At 41.2% G+C, this 15,524-nt stretch overlaps 1 protein-coding gene across 4 annotated transcripts in view; it reads right to left on the bottom strand.

The window, feature by feature from the left end:
* The window catches only part of KHDRBS3 (KH RNA binding domain containing, signal transduction associated 3), a 95,056-nt gene extending 83,527 nt beyond the window's left edge, over positions 1-11,529 (bottom strand). For all 4 annotated transcript variants that reach the window (XR_005826771.1, XM_040586151.1, XM_040586150.1 and 1 more), the window contains exon 1: positions 10,985-11,529. Coding sequence is in view for 3 of the 4 variants with exons in the window: in XM_040586151.1 (XP_040442085.1) it covers positions 10,985-11,072 (88 nt within the window). In the remaining variant the exon portion in view is untranslated. The remainder of the gene's footprint in view (positions 1-10,984) is intronic.
* Positions 11,530-15,524: the final 3,995 nt, after the last annotated feature.

The following is a 15,524-nucleotide window of genomic DNA, read 5'->3' on the forward strand; positions in this document are numbered from 1 at the left end:
CTATTGGCAGTACCTCTTGACAAGAAGCAAGGGATTAACTACATAGCTGGCCAGGAGCATCTATTCTCTTTAATCTATTTTTCTGAAGGGGCCATCTGCTCTTTATTTCTTCATTTCGTGGCCTAGCTTGAAATTGCATTCACTGTTCTGCTGGGATTTCAATTAGTTAAGTGTAAAAATTTCTCCCATGTCAGAATAGAGGTCTTGAGGATAAAATACTGTAAGGTGAAGAGAGAAAAGGGGTTATTTCCAAACACGGATTGACTATAATTGATACAGCTCAAATAGCTAATTAGTCATCAATAAAATGAAGGGTTTCAACACAGCTTGACATCCATTACTGACAAGTATGCACAGCCATGTTTCAACATGCTGAATGGGAATAACAGGACAGCATCTCCTGCGTTCTCTGCACTCAACTCTTTTCAGATGACTCCACAGAAAAACTTCTCAGATCTGTCAACAGTACCAAAACCTTCCAAATGAGGTGCCCAAAACTACATTATACAAATGCTGACAAGAAATCTACATGATTTGCATCATTTGCACAGACTTATAAATAATGAGTACTTTGAAAAATTTACTCACTACAAGCTACAGGTTTGAGCTCTAGACAGGTTTTACTCCAATACAAACATATTAAGCAAAGGATTCTGAAAGTACTGTATAGAATGAAACCTATAGTTTTACATCCTACTTCATCCAAGTGGGAAAGAAAAGTTTCAGATTCATTTTTTTCTATTTCACTGTTTGCAACAGCAGAAAGACCAAGCAGGAAGCTATCCAGCCAGCCGAGTACCTTCAGTTAGTGCCTAGAGTCACTAACTTCTCAGCATCATCTTCATGCAAGCCATCATAACAGGCAGCCTTCTAGCCTAGACAGCCAGCCACTGAAAGCTTCCATCATTGCTTTCAGTAGATTGACAAAAATAAGGGATCGGTGCCTTGAGAACCTACAAGCCACTCAGAAAATACATTATGTCAGCATACTACTGAGGTCTAAAGAAACTGATTTATTGGTTAAAGAGATAATACCTGTTGTCCTCTATTAGGGCATTAATTTACAAAGGATAATTTGTCTAGAGTTCTTTGTAGAGCTGATCTCACAACCAGCTACTTGCCACTTACGTGATAATAAAACACACATTTTTAATTAACCTTATATTGCACTATTACTTAGTATTCCAAACTGCTTATTATTTCAGTGGATTTGTAAATTCTTCAAGTGCATATATGAACAAACAGTTTATAAATATTATGGTAGTTTCCCTGCATTCTCCATTTAATCAGCTGATAGTGTGAAGGTCAAAGAGCTTGAAGTTTAAAAGCCTGGCAAAGTGTTTTTTTCAAAGCTTCACTCACTTATCAAATTGACTTGACTGACAACAGTCTTACTAGTTCAAGTATGTCAAAAGAACAGCACAGGCAAAGCTGTTTCAGGTCCCATCCGTATCTCTAATTGTAGCTGGAAACCCTGTGTCCAAAGGTAAGTCAGTTCTGTTACAGCTGCAGCATTCGGTCTGTATTGGAGCCTAAGCTTGTGATCAAGGTATGAGCAGTGAAGAAATACCTATGAGATGGATGAACAGAAAGATGCAACCAGAGAGTTTCAAGCAGGCCAGTTACCAATTAAAGCCTTTACACTTTAGGCATCAATTTTTTATATTCACATAGTGAAGCTACATGAAAAGCAATATTGACGAAATAGGAATAAGCCTCAGTTAACTACATACTGGCTTTCAGGAGGTACCTCTGTTTTAAGATGCAGACAGAACAGACCCAGCTGCAAGAATTATTGTGAGAAGCCAACACTGATGGTGCACAGCACTCATGCAGCTCCCACAAAAGCTGCTCCAGGCTTTCTTTTTGCCTCCGCCACAACGCCACCCCCCAGGAGCCCTGGTACGGCCGGCTCAGCCAAGCACCAGCACCCACTGTGGGTACAGCGCCAGCACTGCAGTCATAGGGATGTCACACTGAAAGCATGGGCTGTGTTGTGTTTTAAGTAATTCTAAAAAACTGTTCAGAAAAAGCTCCACACAAAATTAAAAATCACATGGTTTCTCGAATACTTCACGACCAACCATAATACAATAGTTTCCCAACACAGACACAGCACTCAAAAACCTTTGTGAGTAAATTATGCCTTCAAAATTTCAGCGTAGCTGTATTTAGGATGCTCTACCAAAGTATCTTACAGGAAAACCCATTGTGGAATACTTCCACTCTTCCCAGAGTGTGCTCATATTAATATTTCATAGTTGTACAAGACCCCCAAATTCACAGAAAAAATAAGGCTGGCAGAAGTTTTAGACGGTCATCAATTCCCTCACAAGCATTTTATGTGACTACACTTACATAATTCCCAGCATTTGTTTCACACAGTATTAACAGACTTCCGTGAAGACCAAGTGCCTGAGAAAAGTCTGAAGAACAGATACAGTAAGCTTGAAAAATGTGATAAATCTTCCCTTGTATGTTTTTATACAGTAGGCCAATAAAAACCTAATCATTTTTCCAGACCATGGATACATGGTGTAATAAAAAGGTCAAGGGTATATGATAAGTGAGAAGAATCTTTAAGACAAATTTGTGTTACAAAAGACAAATTAGACCACAATAGTCCTTTCCAGTCTTAAGACTTGGTACTAAGGTGCCGTATTTCACCTTGCAGACTAGTCTGCCTAGGGTATAGTTAGGGTATCTCTAGAAAAGCAGCAAGTATTAACTAGAGCTAAAGATACCACTGCAACCTATCTGCTGTGAAGCAGAAAGCAAGGTCTATTAGCTCCTCCACACACATCAGAATTTCAACAGAGAAACTGAGTCAAATCATTAGTAAGAAACTGTTTCACTGAGTAACTCTTCTACTACCACAACAGTTTTGAGGAACCCCTGTAAAGAAGAAAACTCAGCTGTGACACTACTGCCTGGAAATTAAAACTTCTGGATCCTAAAAAATAAAAGCAGGCTGAGAAGTGGTCATGAAACAGCCATATAATTAGTAAAGTGAAAAACCACTCTAGGCTTCTGAACTTCCATGACTGTACAAACAGACCACAAACATTGTACTCCAACTGTGTTAAAGCAAGTCTGAAAGAAGAACCTATTCTCCTCGGAACTCCAGAAGTATAGACATAATTACCCATAACAAAAAGCCATGAAAGAACAAACAGACATGACAGGCCTTAGTGCTTTTTGCATTTGCAAAAGTGGAATTTATCATTAGTTCAGAAGTAGGCAGGAGAAAAGGGTGCTTTTTTTATTCACTGGTTTACCCCGTAGAGCTGTATCACTCGAGTCTCCATACACAGGAGCACATGATTCCTGCTTGGTAGCAGGAGAAATGAAGCTCCTTAACCCTCAGATACAGAGGATCTGATCTCAGAGAACAGAAACTGGGCTGCTGACCAAAGACACATCAAGATTGGTGCTTCATTGCCACCTCTAGTTAATTAGGGCAGATCAAAAATAACCAGTAACAAACTTCTGTCCATTATCAGTAACTGGAAAAAAAAAGTCACAGGAAAGGAAGAATGACTACATTAAAAGTAGTCCTCCCATTTCTAAGTCTTTTCAAGACATCATTATTACCCTAAAGCAGCAGGGAAAATTGGCTGAAGATATCTAATACTTTTTGCTTTCAAACATATCTGCATTCCAGGGTACTGTGACTAGATAAGAGGCAGTAAGAGACTACAGGTGCACTTACTGCCCAAGCAATCAGTAAACACACTAGCAGTATCAGAGCAACAGAAGCTATTTTGACTTCTGCCTTGTCCACAAAAAGGCATCTTCCTCTACTGACTATTCCGTTTGTACAATCCAAATAGATTAATAAAGTTGAAGAAAATCAGTGCATCCTCAAAGGATTTGCAACTTCAGATTTTCATTGTCACTACATTACACTAAGATCAGCACAGCAGCAGTTACAACCAATTTTCTCTTGGATTAAGTGAAAGAACAACAGGTTTACTAATATGATATCTAATCTTTTAGGTTTCCAGTTGTTAAGAAATTCCTAGAAAATACAGACATATAAACACACCTATACAGGCCAAAAAACCCAAAGATTTACAGTCTACAAGAATTAAACTGACATTTGTTTGCTGTTGAGCTACTACCTGAAGCCTTAAGCCTGATAAACACATCAAAATAAGAAATGGAAGGCAGCCAACAAAACAGCAACTGGAAGCAGAGAACAGGAAGGTAGGGAATCCATTTAACTTTCTAGTTTCTCATTAATTTTTACCTTTACAATAAGGTAAAGATAAAAAATGACAGCACAAAACTGAAGAACAGTAAGTGATAAATATAACAAAGCTGCGTTCAAGCAAGGGAGTATTTTAAGATAGGATAAACACAAAGAAGAAAGCATACACTGCTCAGCTGTTGAGACACTCAAAAATACAGCTTTCTCAGCTTAAAATGTTTCTTCATTCTACCTCTCCAGTTGCTACTTCATAATTTGCCCCTTGACAGCAACAGCCAGCCTACATCTAGTGTATATCCCAAGTCATTGACAGTTGGGTAAAGAGCCTAACAATTTAGTCAACATCAAATGTCCATAAATGCATCTTATGCTGTATTGAAGATGTCAAGAAATGCAAAATCTACCAGTTCTTACATTTGATTTAAAAGTTAGTCATCCATTGTTAGACCACTGTGCTTTATTTTTTTCATCTGCACTTTTTGGCATGACATTTCATCAGTTTAAAAGGCCTCTTAGTACTTTTATTTACCTTCTGAAGGCAGTAAAGCACTCAAACCATAGGTTAATGATCACTTTCACAAGCCAGTCAGACTAGCAACAGCCCTACAGACCTTCTCAAGGTTGCAAAGCATTGTATTTTCTCCATGTTCTTCTCAAAGATTAAGACAGAGACTTCCATACCTAGAATGTCACAAGAAAATAAGATTCCGTAGTCCATACGCCCTTTATGTCCTTAGCTGTTAATTTTCTAGCTAGTGTGGTACTCAGGAGTCACTACTCTGCTATCAATACATGCTTTAAAGTGATTCCCAGAACTATGACCCCCTCACCAGGTCTCAGGGGTAGGCAACCCCACTTTATCAAGATACTCCACTCACTCAGTGTAAGTGTCCTGTCCTTTATCATTTTCTATTTGAAAAGCAGTATTAATAATGTAAACATTTAAGCTTGCCAGATTCCTGCAGAGCTCAGCTAAGAACAGTCAGTTAATTCACCATAAAATATTAGGTGTGTCAGTTACCAGTTAATCCATTTAAACATGTTTTTTACTGAAACTGCTAAATACTAATTGAAAAGTCATGCAGTACCACACTGGATACTTGAGAGAGGCTACCCAACTCTGAACTTCAATACCCAATTCTTTCAAATCCAAGCACATCCTAGATTCTTTTTTTTCTTAATTATACTTGAAGTCAAAGGGGGGGAGGGGGAGAACTCAGAGGGCAGAAAGGTTGCATAGATTTAAGTACAAGCGAGTTAAGCCAAACAAGCCACAGGCCAGAAGAGCAGCCATTCGGTGCTGCGACCTTCTTTCCGATTCCTCCAGTACGTACGTACTCAGAAGGTTACAGTTTTAATTTGCATGGCTAGTGTCAAAAACGATTGAAAGTGACAAACCATGTCAGTCTAAATTTGAAACCTTTAAACTCGATCTTCCTCATTGACTGCCAAAGTAAGTGTGCAAGTGAATTAGGAGTCTGCTTCAGACTCTATGTGATCATCAGTGAGTGGCTGCAGGCTACAGACATGCTTCAGAGAAGATGAGCCAAGGGTGAAGTGTGTATGATTATCTTCAGCTGCATTTCACAGCAGCCCTGTTAACATGACTGGAATACCTGATAAATCACTTCCCCAGCCTTTTCAGAGACCAAGACTGGAATCTACTTGTTAATAAGTCCTATGATTTTTTCCAAAATAATTTCACTGCAGTTAAAGCAAAGAGCAACCATTAGAAAAATGTGAACTTCTGAAGTGTTCCTGAAGAAAGGCTGAGAAATGAGGGACAATCACTGAAAAATCCCTTCTTCACTTCAAATCTTATTAATATTTCCTTAAAACAGCATGAAAAGTAATAGAACCAAAGTCAGCCTTCCCTGCTTTTATGGTGCTACTGTCACACCATATCCACTCCTATTACTGTCACCTACATTTCTCATCGCACTGAGCCTGCCAAATAACCAATTCCACCCACACATTTTCATACTGTTTTGAAGTTTGATTACTAGAAGACAACAGGGGTTTCTTCTTCCCAGTTAACCACTAAGAAAAGAACTGAGTGACCTTCTATCTGAAAAAAAAATCTGTCTAAAGGGCATAGTAATTTTTTTAATATTTCATTCAAATCAATAGGATAATCCAAGTAGTCTTAAAACCCCATCAGCTTTCTTCAGTTGTATCTGCTTTACAAAACACCTATGACCTTCATAAAGTGTTTTACTAGCCTCTAAAAGCAGAATACTTGTTTCAAGTGTTGCTTATATGATTGAGACTACAATGAGAAATAACTCTGAAGTTACACAGCAGCAGAGCACATGTAACACCATTAGGGACTGGGCAAGAGCAGCACCACACATGCCTGTTCCATGCCATGAAACACCTGTCCTCAGAGAGAAGAGTTATTAAGTAGCAAACTGATCATTTATATCACAGCATATATATGGCACTTCACAATCAAGTACATCCTTTTAGAGTTGTGAAAATTAGAATTTATGAAAAATTAAAAACCCTGCTAAGCACTCAGAAGCCTTTGCATACCAAGACAGATTAAAAAAATCAGCAACAGCTATGTAAACTTTATAAATTAAGTTCCTACTTCAATCATTTCTACGAAGCTGTCCCTTACCTGCTAAAGAATCACAGTTAATATCCTCCACAACACAAAAAGTCAGCAGCTCTTCTTCACACTCCAGTTTCCCCAATATTTAGGGAGGTACTGATCACCGATTGTTGAACTCCTACTCAAAATGTGACACAAGAAACAGCAAGCCTCTATTGATCACTACTGACACACGGCTCAGTGAAGTCATTCTGTATACAGCTAGCACATACAGCCATCTACTGATAGGAAGGCTTGTTACTCCTGTACATCATCCAGTTGGCAATTTAAAGGAAGCCTCAGTTTAAGAGGCTACCTCAGATCTCAAAGTAGATAAAATGAGCTTTTAAGAAAGAATTCCAGAGTCTACACAAGTAAAAGTTGTCTTTCAAACTCGCTGCCTTCTGACAAGGATTTCAGCTACCCTAACTTCAATTACAGGGCTCTTGCCTAAATATTTAACATTACACAAATCAAACAAGTGCCATGCACTCGCTTTAATGTTTCCCCTGTTACAAAACATGTCTGGAATCAACATGTTTTATTTAGTCAGCTTCTTCCATTGCAGTTTCACAGAGTTTTACCCAACATTCTTAAAAAAATTGTCATAAATCAGTAATATCCATAGATGTGAAAAGTATTTCTCTTACAGATCTCCCAGTATTTTTTTACAGCATCACTTGTGAACCAAGTTATGACAATCAACATTGCACTTGCACATTTACCAACATTTATATACAACCCCAAGTGCAGTCAGCCTTCAAAATAAAGCTCTAAGATTGAAAAGTAAAGCTGCTCAGTGCCTTGCAGTGATAAACAAACCTGATTTCAGAACAAACATCACTTCCACATACAAAATTATTTTTCAGATTTTACATAAAGATGAGCACCTAAGAGCTGCACATAGGAGAAATACAGACACACATGCACTGAGCTTTTGCTTCTTCACAGAAGCTCACCTTCCCCAAGGTTCTTTAATTACAGAAACTAAGATAGTAATTGGGCATAACATTCCAGTTCCCATTATCTGGTACCAGCTACAAATTAATCCTATTAGCATGGTCACCTTACAACACATGCAAAATACATCTACTAATATCTAACATATTTAAAGATTTACAGATAAAAATACCCCCTTTTTAAGAGGATTTAATGTTCAGTATACAAGTAAATCATCTTAGAGCAAAGCATAGTCTAGCCTGCTGCAAAGGATTCCTACTGTTCTAAGGGGAGAAGCTGAATGTTTCAATGACTGCTTAAAGCAAAATTTAAGCACTAGGGTTTATATTTGTGTCCCAAATAGACAGGTTGTCAATAGTTGAGCAGAGTTTAACAAGAAAAATCAGCACTTCCATGTGCTACACAGAACAGTGAAGGATCCCGATCTATGATTTTAATGCTTTCCAAATGCTTCAACCAAGGTTTTATTAGGGCAAATAAAAGATGCTGTCATCTCTTAATTCTGAAAGATAGATCAGCAACACTGCCCACAAAAAGTACTCTTGCAGGTTCTTAGTTATCTCCACATTGTTCTTTTTCAACTCAGAGGCTACCCTGGAACTCAAAGCATGTCAAGCCCCACTTTTTTCCTGTATCATTTAGAATTATGCAATTTGTGTGCACCCAAATTATACTTTGTAATTATAAGCATAATATGCAAATGTGTCTACTTCCATTTCAGAACTATAATTAAGAGATTTTGGAAGTCTAGTCACAGGACTTTTCCCTAGAAAACAAATTTCAACATGGTTAGAAATTTGTTGGCAAGTTTCTAGTATACACACTTCAATTCCTCCAACACCTCAGAAGGATTTATTAATTGAACCGTACAATTCTTACTAGTCAATCTTGAGTTTCTGAAGGAAACTGGCTGATCTACAGTATTTATGTTTAAATACAGATAGTAAATGCAATACTATTAAGACCTCAAAATGCTATTACATAATTAAGATGGTTATTTTAAGCACTTAAAACCCTTGCTAAGACATTCTCACATATGCTTGGAAGAAGCCAAACTTAGAAACATGTTTCATTCTAATTTGAAGGGCTAAACAAACCCACTTTAAAAACATTAGATCAGCCATTTCATTTACCTGCTTAGTAAGCTATCATAGAAGGAACTCAATGGACCTAATATATGAAGTACAAGCCAGAACTATTATGAACACATCTCCACTAATAATTGCCTTCATTTAACAGCACGGAATTGTTGCAATTTAGAAAAAAGCCACTGATAGCATCATGACAGACTGGGTTTGTAAACCAGCCCTTCCTGAAGTCATAGATTTCCTACTTTTATTACAGTTACTTCATCTTATTTGGTCTTTGGTGACTCTACAACTGCCCGAAATACCCATTTCAAATCAGGATTATACAAACTTGCATTTTCAACCACAGCCAATCAGTCACCCTGTTTAATTTTGTATGTTCAAGAAGTGAAATACTTCAGATTTAACGCAAGACTTCACTTTCAAAGCAAGCAAAATATCTAGGGACATACTAGAATAAAGAGGTTGGATCCATGTCCATCTACATTCAATTTTTCACTGACAATGTAATTTCTTTTTGGAGCTGTACATATGCAGATATCAAATATTGTGTTAAAAGCATGCAAAAGCTTGTCTGCCCTCTAATTTCTCATTGAAATGAGAACCTCAGAAAGTATCATAGTTCCAAGAAATCGCAGTTTTGATAACAGCCACAGACATATCTATTTCTGTAAGTGGTTCGTAAAATAAATAGCATACTTCTGTAACTTCCAAAAATAATTTACATATGCAAAAGAGATCCTTCCTTCCCTGTCTGGAGAGGAACTTCACTAATTTAGAGCCCGATTTCTCAACCTTCAAGCTAAGTTTTAGCAATATTTCTATTTACAGCAAACAATGCCAATATCTATTTATTAACACAATTCTCATTCTTCCACCACCAACAGTGTAATTTTTACAAAGTTGGGAAAAAATGCAAAATACCAACCATCCAAGGACACAGCTACAAATCACATGGCACACACATTCCACAGCTGAAGCTGCGACAGCTACCCCTGACTCCAGACTGCTGCAGACAATAGTTGATGCTCCCGATTGAGAGATCGGCATTCGCAGCCTATTACACATCGAAAAGTACAACAGTGCATTAAAAGAAGCCACACTGATTTCGACCTATTCCTGTTATAGGAAGCAAAGTCCACCAGCACGGCTTCGTAATCGCTTCAATTGAAGATACAATCATTCTGGCTGTCTTTAAGTTATATTAGAAAAATCAAATCATAACTTATGTCACTTGACCATGCCAAGCACTGTATCAAGTCTTTGTCTCTCCAGATCTGTACTCGGAACTCACCTGCCAATTATACAGTATTTCCAAATTTACATTACATCATACCGTAAGTCACACTGATTACTTTTTTATTCAGTATAGCATCACTGAAACAAAGAGCTAGCACTAAAGCATACCCGACATGTCACACACAGAAGGGGTAGGAATCATTTATTAGCTGGAGTTACATAACCGCAAAAGAAAACATGCTTCTGGGTTGTTAAAGGATTTATCAAAACGTACTGTCGGTTCCCTAATATTTAAGTTACAGAGCCAAAAGTTCCTACGAAAGGGCATTGGTTGTAGGCTTCTTTTTAAAAAGGCTCCCGCATCCGCAGACAATAAGCTGTATTTACTGTTCGGAAACACGCTAGCGGTGTAAAACAGCAAAACCATTTGGGGTTTTTAATCGACTTAAATCCCAAGCAGAGCACAGAAGACCCCAGCCGTTCTACACAGCAATTCAACTCCGAATAATTTATAACTCGCAGCAGCGAGCGAGCGTGCCCTCGCTATCGGAAAACGGAACAGCACCTGTGAAGGAGCAGGTATCTGGGCAGGCAGTCCGGCTGCTGCTGCTGGGAGAAGCGGGGCCTGCCGGAGCGGCAGCCCGGGGGCGGCGGGCACCGGGGAGGTGGGGGTGGGGGGCAGGACCCCCCGGCCCCTCCGCGCAGCCCAGCCAGGGGAAGAAGGCGCTAAACACCAGCAGCCTGACCACAGAAAAAAACAACAACCCACCAAGCGGTGCAAAACTAAGAGTTAACCCCCTGCCTGAGCATCCTCGGCGGCCGCCGTTAACTCCGGCTCGTCCCCACGGCTGGACGAAGCGGCCCCGCTCCGCCCCCGCCGGTCCTCACCTTGGTTGACCAGCCTCAGGGCGTGGGTGAAGGACGGGTCCAAAGAGTCCTTCTCCGCCATCAGCTCGGGCAGGTACTTCTCATCCATGGCGGCGGCGGCCTGGAGCGGCAGCGGAGCCGGGGCGCCGGGTACCCCCGCGGTGAAGGGGGCGGCGGCGCGGGTCCGAGTCCCAGGCGGCGGTAAATCCTTGGAGGCAGCGCTTCCCCCCGGCCGCCTCCCGCCCGGGGCTGCGGGGACGCATCCAGAAGGAAGCGCCGCAAGCCCCCGGCAGGCAGCGGGGAGGGAAGGGGCGCGGGTCGGGGGCCGACCCCCCACACCGGACAAGGGGCGCGGAGAAATCCCTCTGCGGAAGCGCACGGGGCCGGAGCGAGTGAAGGAGGAAGAGACGCGCCCCCGGAGCGCTGACCCAGGCGGGACGGGCCCCCGCCTCAGCCTACTGCACACACGCGCGCGTAGAAGAAAAGGCAGCCCGTGAGGGAGCCGGCGCACACCGCACACCCGCACCTCCAGCGGCGCCGCGCCGACTGAGCGAGAGAACTGTCCGCGCCAGGTTTAAATACCTCCACTGAGGCCAAGCCCCCAACCGCCGGAGCCTTCCCCTGCCCACCGAGCCCCGCCCCGGGATGCTGCCCCACCCCTCGGCTCCTCCCAATGGGCGGCGATAGTAGAGCCTCCTTCCCTGTCGCCTCGCCTACTCGAGTGAAGACTCCTATTGGGTGCTGTGACTTGTCAGTTGGGGGTGGGCTGTAGCTTCGGATTGGTGGCTGCTCTCCCCGCCTCCCGCGCCCTCCCGCCCCTCCGCGCCGCCACCGGTGTGGCAATGGCGCTAGTGCCGGGCGGGGGCGGCGCTGAGGTAACGTTCATACAACGGCGCTTGACGGGGAGCGGCTCCGAGGGCTCCGGCGAGCCGCGGAGCGGGATCTGCGGTTAGAACGCACAACGAGACCTTCTCCTGAGAGGAGGCCTGGCGCTGTTCCCCTCCGGGAGCCACGAACGCCTCACCGGCGCCGGCGGCTGGCGGGCGCTCGGCCTGAGGGGAGAGCTTCGCCTGGCGAGGGGGCGCGGCGCTCGCTCGGGACCCGCTCCCCGGGACAACGGGGGTGTGAGAGGGCTCCGGGGGCTAGGGCAGCGTCCTGGGGCGCCCTCTCGGCTCTGAAGGGTGCGGGGGACGAAGAAAGACAAGATTTGTTTTCAAAGGAAGAGTAAAACCGCGGTTTAAACTTTTTTTTTTTCTACCTCCAAACAGCTCTACTGTTTTTTTATCCAGCATTTTGTACTTACGCCTCTAGTAATACAAAGCATTTCCTAAGTACTAGCCAGAAAATCTTATTTACAAAGAATTACACCGATGAGCCATTGTATGTGGGTTTGTGATTCTGTAGAACAGGAAAGAGAAGCAAAGTTTAAAAGACCTTGTTCAAGCCCATTTTCCTATTTTTTCAGCGGATACACTTGGTATATTAGATCATTATTCACTTTGATCTTTAGCTTTGAGGCTTTACATAGCTTCCTTATTAGACCTTAGGTGTTTCATCAATGAATCTTTCTTGACAAAAGCCCAAAGGAAGCAAGACCTACTATTCTCTCTAACAGAGCACAAGGGCAAAACAGAGAATTACTAAATCACTGAAGCCAAAAACATAACGCTAAAGTAACGTTTTAAACCAACGTTTACTGGAAAAGACAGTAAGGAAATTTAAATGACAACTACAGTGAAAAGACTATTGAAAATATTTCTTATATATGTGAATTGAATAATCACACGTTTACCTCTGTATTCTGTATCAAAAGAGAAAAAAAATCTTCAAAAAAAAGCTGGCATGAGAAATCACTCACTCAAAGCTTGGAAGTACAGGTTAAGGCTCCCTTCTCAGAATTACATGTGCTCTTTCACCCTTAAAACAGAAGAACCATATATTAAGGTATCTTATTTCTTGTTGTATTTTACAGACTGGAATATCTCATAGAACAATGTCTGATATGTTACAATATGAAATACACTTGATCTGTATTCTCTCTACAGCTGTTCCAAATAAATCTTGACCCAGGATGAACAGAAACAAATTTATAAAGTTGTATGTTAAAAATTCTCCTGCATGACATCAGGCTTGATGGATACAACTAAAACATGCAAGCAACTGGAAGAAGTTGGATTACAATGGATGTTTTATTTCAACCTTCCATATACATCTTCTCTGTAAAAGTAATGAAACGCAGCCATCTGTTGTGAAACAGGCAGACACATACAACTTTGACACAGAACAGTATGTAGGAGTGTAATCTTTATTGAATGACCTGGAGCAAAATAATCCCTATCTTTGCCGGTAAAGCCAAAAATGTATTTGAAGTCCCTTCACAGCATACAGGACTTCAGACAGAAAGGTAGCTATATTGTTACAAATGGTGTAAAACACAATGTACCTTTCGTGGAAAGAGTCATACTTTTCCTGGTAACTGATTAAATAAACGTTTGGTGTTTCATGAAACCAGTGTCTTCCCAAATTATACCAATTCCCTCTGGTTTACAATAGAGAAAAACTTACTGGAAGTCTGAAGACTTGTTTCTCACCAGCTCTATAACAACAAAGGAATTATAAAATTATCCACATTTTACCCTATTGTTCAAACTGAAACCTGCACATAACAAGTGCAGTATATTGTTTTCTTCAATGAAATTCACTAGGATGTAATAAAAGAAGAGGAGGACAGAAAGGATGGGAAATTACGAGCCTCAGGCCATAAAAAGCAGCCTGGAATGTGGTTAGCTGGGAAAAGCCTGCTGAGCATAGTTCTCACTATGCAGGAAAGCAAGGATACACCACCTTCTTACAGATTCATTGCTTTCTTGCTACTGAAATCTATAAAAAACTTGAAAAGCAGCTTCATCAAGGAGCTGCCCAGTAAGTATTAGATTTGGCATTCACAAATACTTAATAGTCATGAGCCCAAACTTTTAAAATTCACAATTGAAATGTGTTTATCACTACTATCCAACACTAAACTAAAAAGGCATTTTTACACATCTCCATTCTGCTGTCTATATGCACATGGTAGTTTCAAGGAGGTAGTTTGGTAGTAGATCAGTTGGGAACCGGTATCAGACTAACATCCATTACTTCTCTTAAAACACCGGTTATACGACCTGAGTGTGCATGCCTATTTATAAGCAAAAATTTTAGATGTCAAAATTAATATTTATACATAATAGAAGCATTAGGACACGTTAGTACCTTCACTGTCAGGGGTGAGATTCACTTTCTTACTGGTGAGATTCACTTTCTTACTTCTTGTACCTTGTGACGCAGCCAACAGGACATCTGGGGAATATGTGTGAGAGGCTGAAGCTGAGCTGCACCCTCTCTCTGGTGTGTAGAATCTATACGACTTACTGCAGTTACATTTTCCTTATTTGCTGGATCAACATAACAAGCAGTATTTTTGTCATTAAGGCTTTGCTTCTAATACTGCAAGCACACCTAAGTATTTGTAATTTTCATAGAATCACAGAATAGTTTGGGTTGGAAAGGACTTTTAAAGGTCATCTAGACAAACCCCTAGCAATGAGTAGGGACATCTTCAACTAGATCAGGATGCTCAGAGCCCCATCCAACCGGACCTTGAATGTTCCCAGGAATGGGCCATCTACCTCTAAGGTAATAGTTGTCTTACTTCCTGGGGATTGGTGCTGATGCCAAAACGGCACAGAGTAACTGCTCGGAGACGAATTTTGTCTTTAAGCAGCAAAGGTATTTATTTCATGCAATGTTGGGGAGCTAGCCGGTTCGCACCGGACAAACTAGCTCCGAAGTTTTCAGTGAAAAGTTAGGTATTTTGTACAGTTTTCCCGTGAGAGGTTACACAACATCCTTACATACATACTCATTTGATTTTGACATCTAATCATTCCATTCACAATAGGTGGGATCTAGGTGGAGTAGACCTTTCAATTTTCTTTTTTCAGCAATTTCCTGACTTGATGGTCTCCTTATCTCCTTCAGGTGCCCACCTTATCTTTTCTAATTATTCAGAGTACATTCCTTTCTCAACACAAAAAGAGCATCACCCAGAGCATTGTACCAAACTCCTAACTCATCCTGACTAATCCTTTTTTTTTTTTTTTTTGTTATTCTGTTTCAGTGCCAAAAGGGTTGCAATACTTTCCTTCCTTTCATCATTATGTCATTTCTGGAATGCTTCAGTCAGACTCAAGGTAACGCCAGTAGGCTGACCTTGAGTCACGGCTCTGGGAATGCCTAAGGCTACGGCTGCCCGATCAAGCCAAGTGTCATGAGCCCATTCTGAGAAGTCGGGACTCTAATTCACTCCATGCCTCCATAAATAATCCACGATACTACTTGCCATCTTGCTGGCTACACCAACTATGTTGTGAATGGAGTGATGCCCTTCACTGGTAAGGGAGAAGTAGCAATATTTTTATTGGTATAAAACAGATTTAACAAAGTTTGATACTGAATGCAACAGTGGATGAACAACGTTCAGTGGCAAGGTCCACTTGAGTGGGTACTGCACAGAGGGCAG

The sequence above is a fragment of the Falco naumanni genome, chromosome 3 (genome assembly GCF_017639655.2).
Source record: "Falco naumanni isolate bFalNau1 chromosome 3, bFalNau1.pat, whole genome shotgun sequence".
NCBI lineage: Eukaryota > Metazoa > Chordata > Aves > Falconiformes > Falconidae > Falco > Falco naumanni.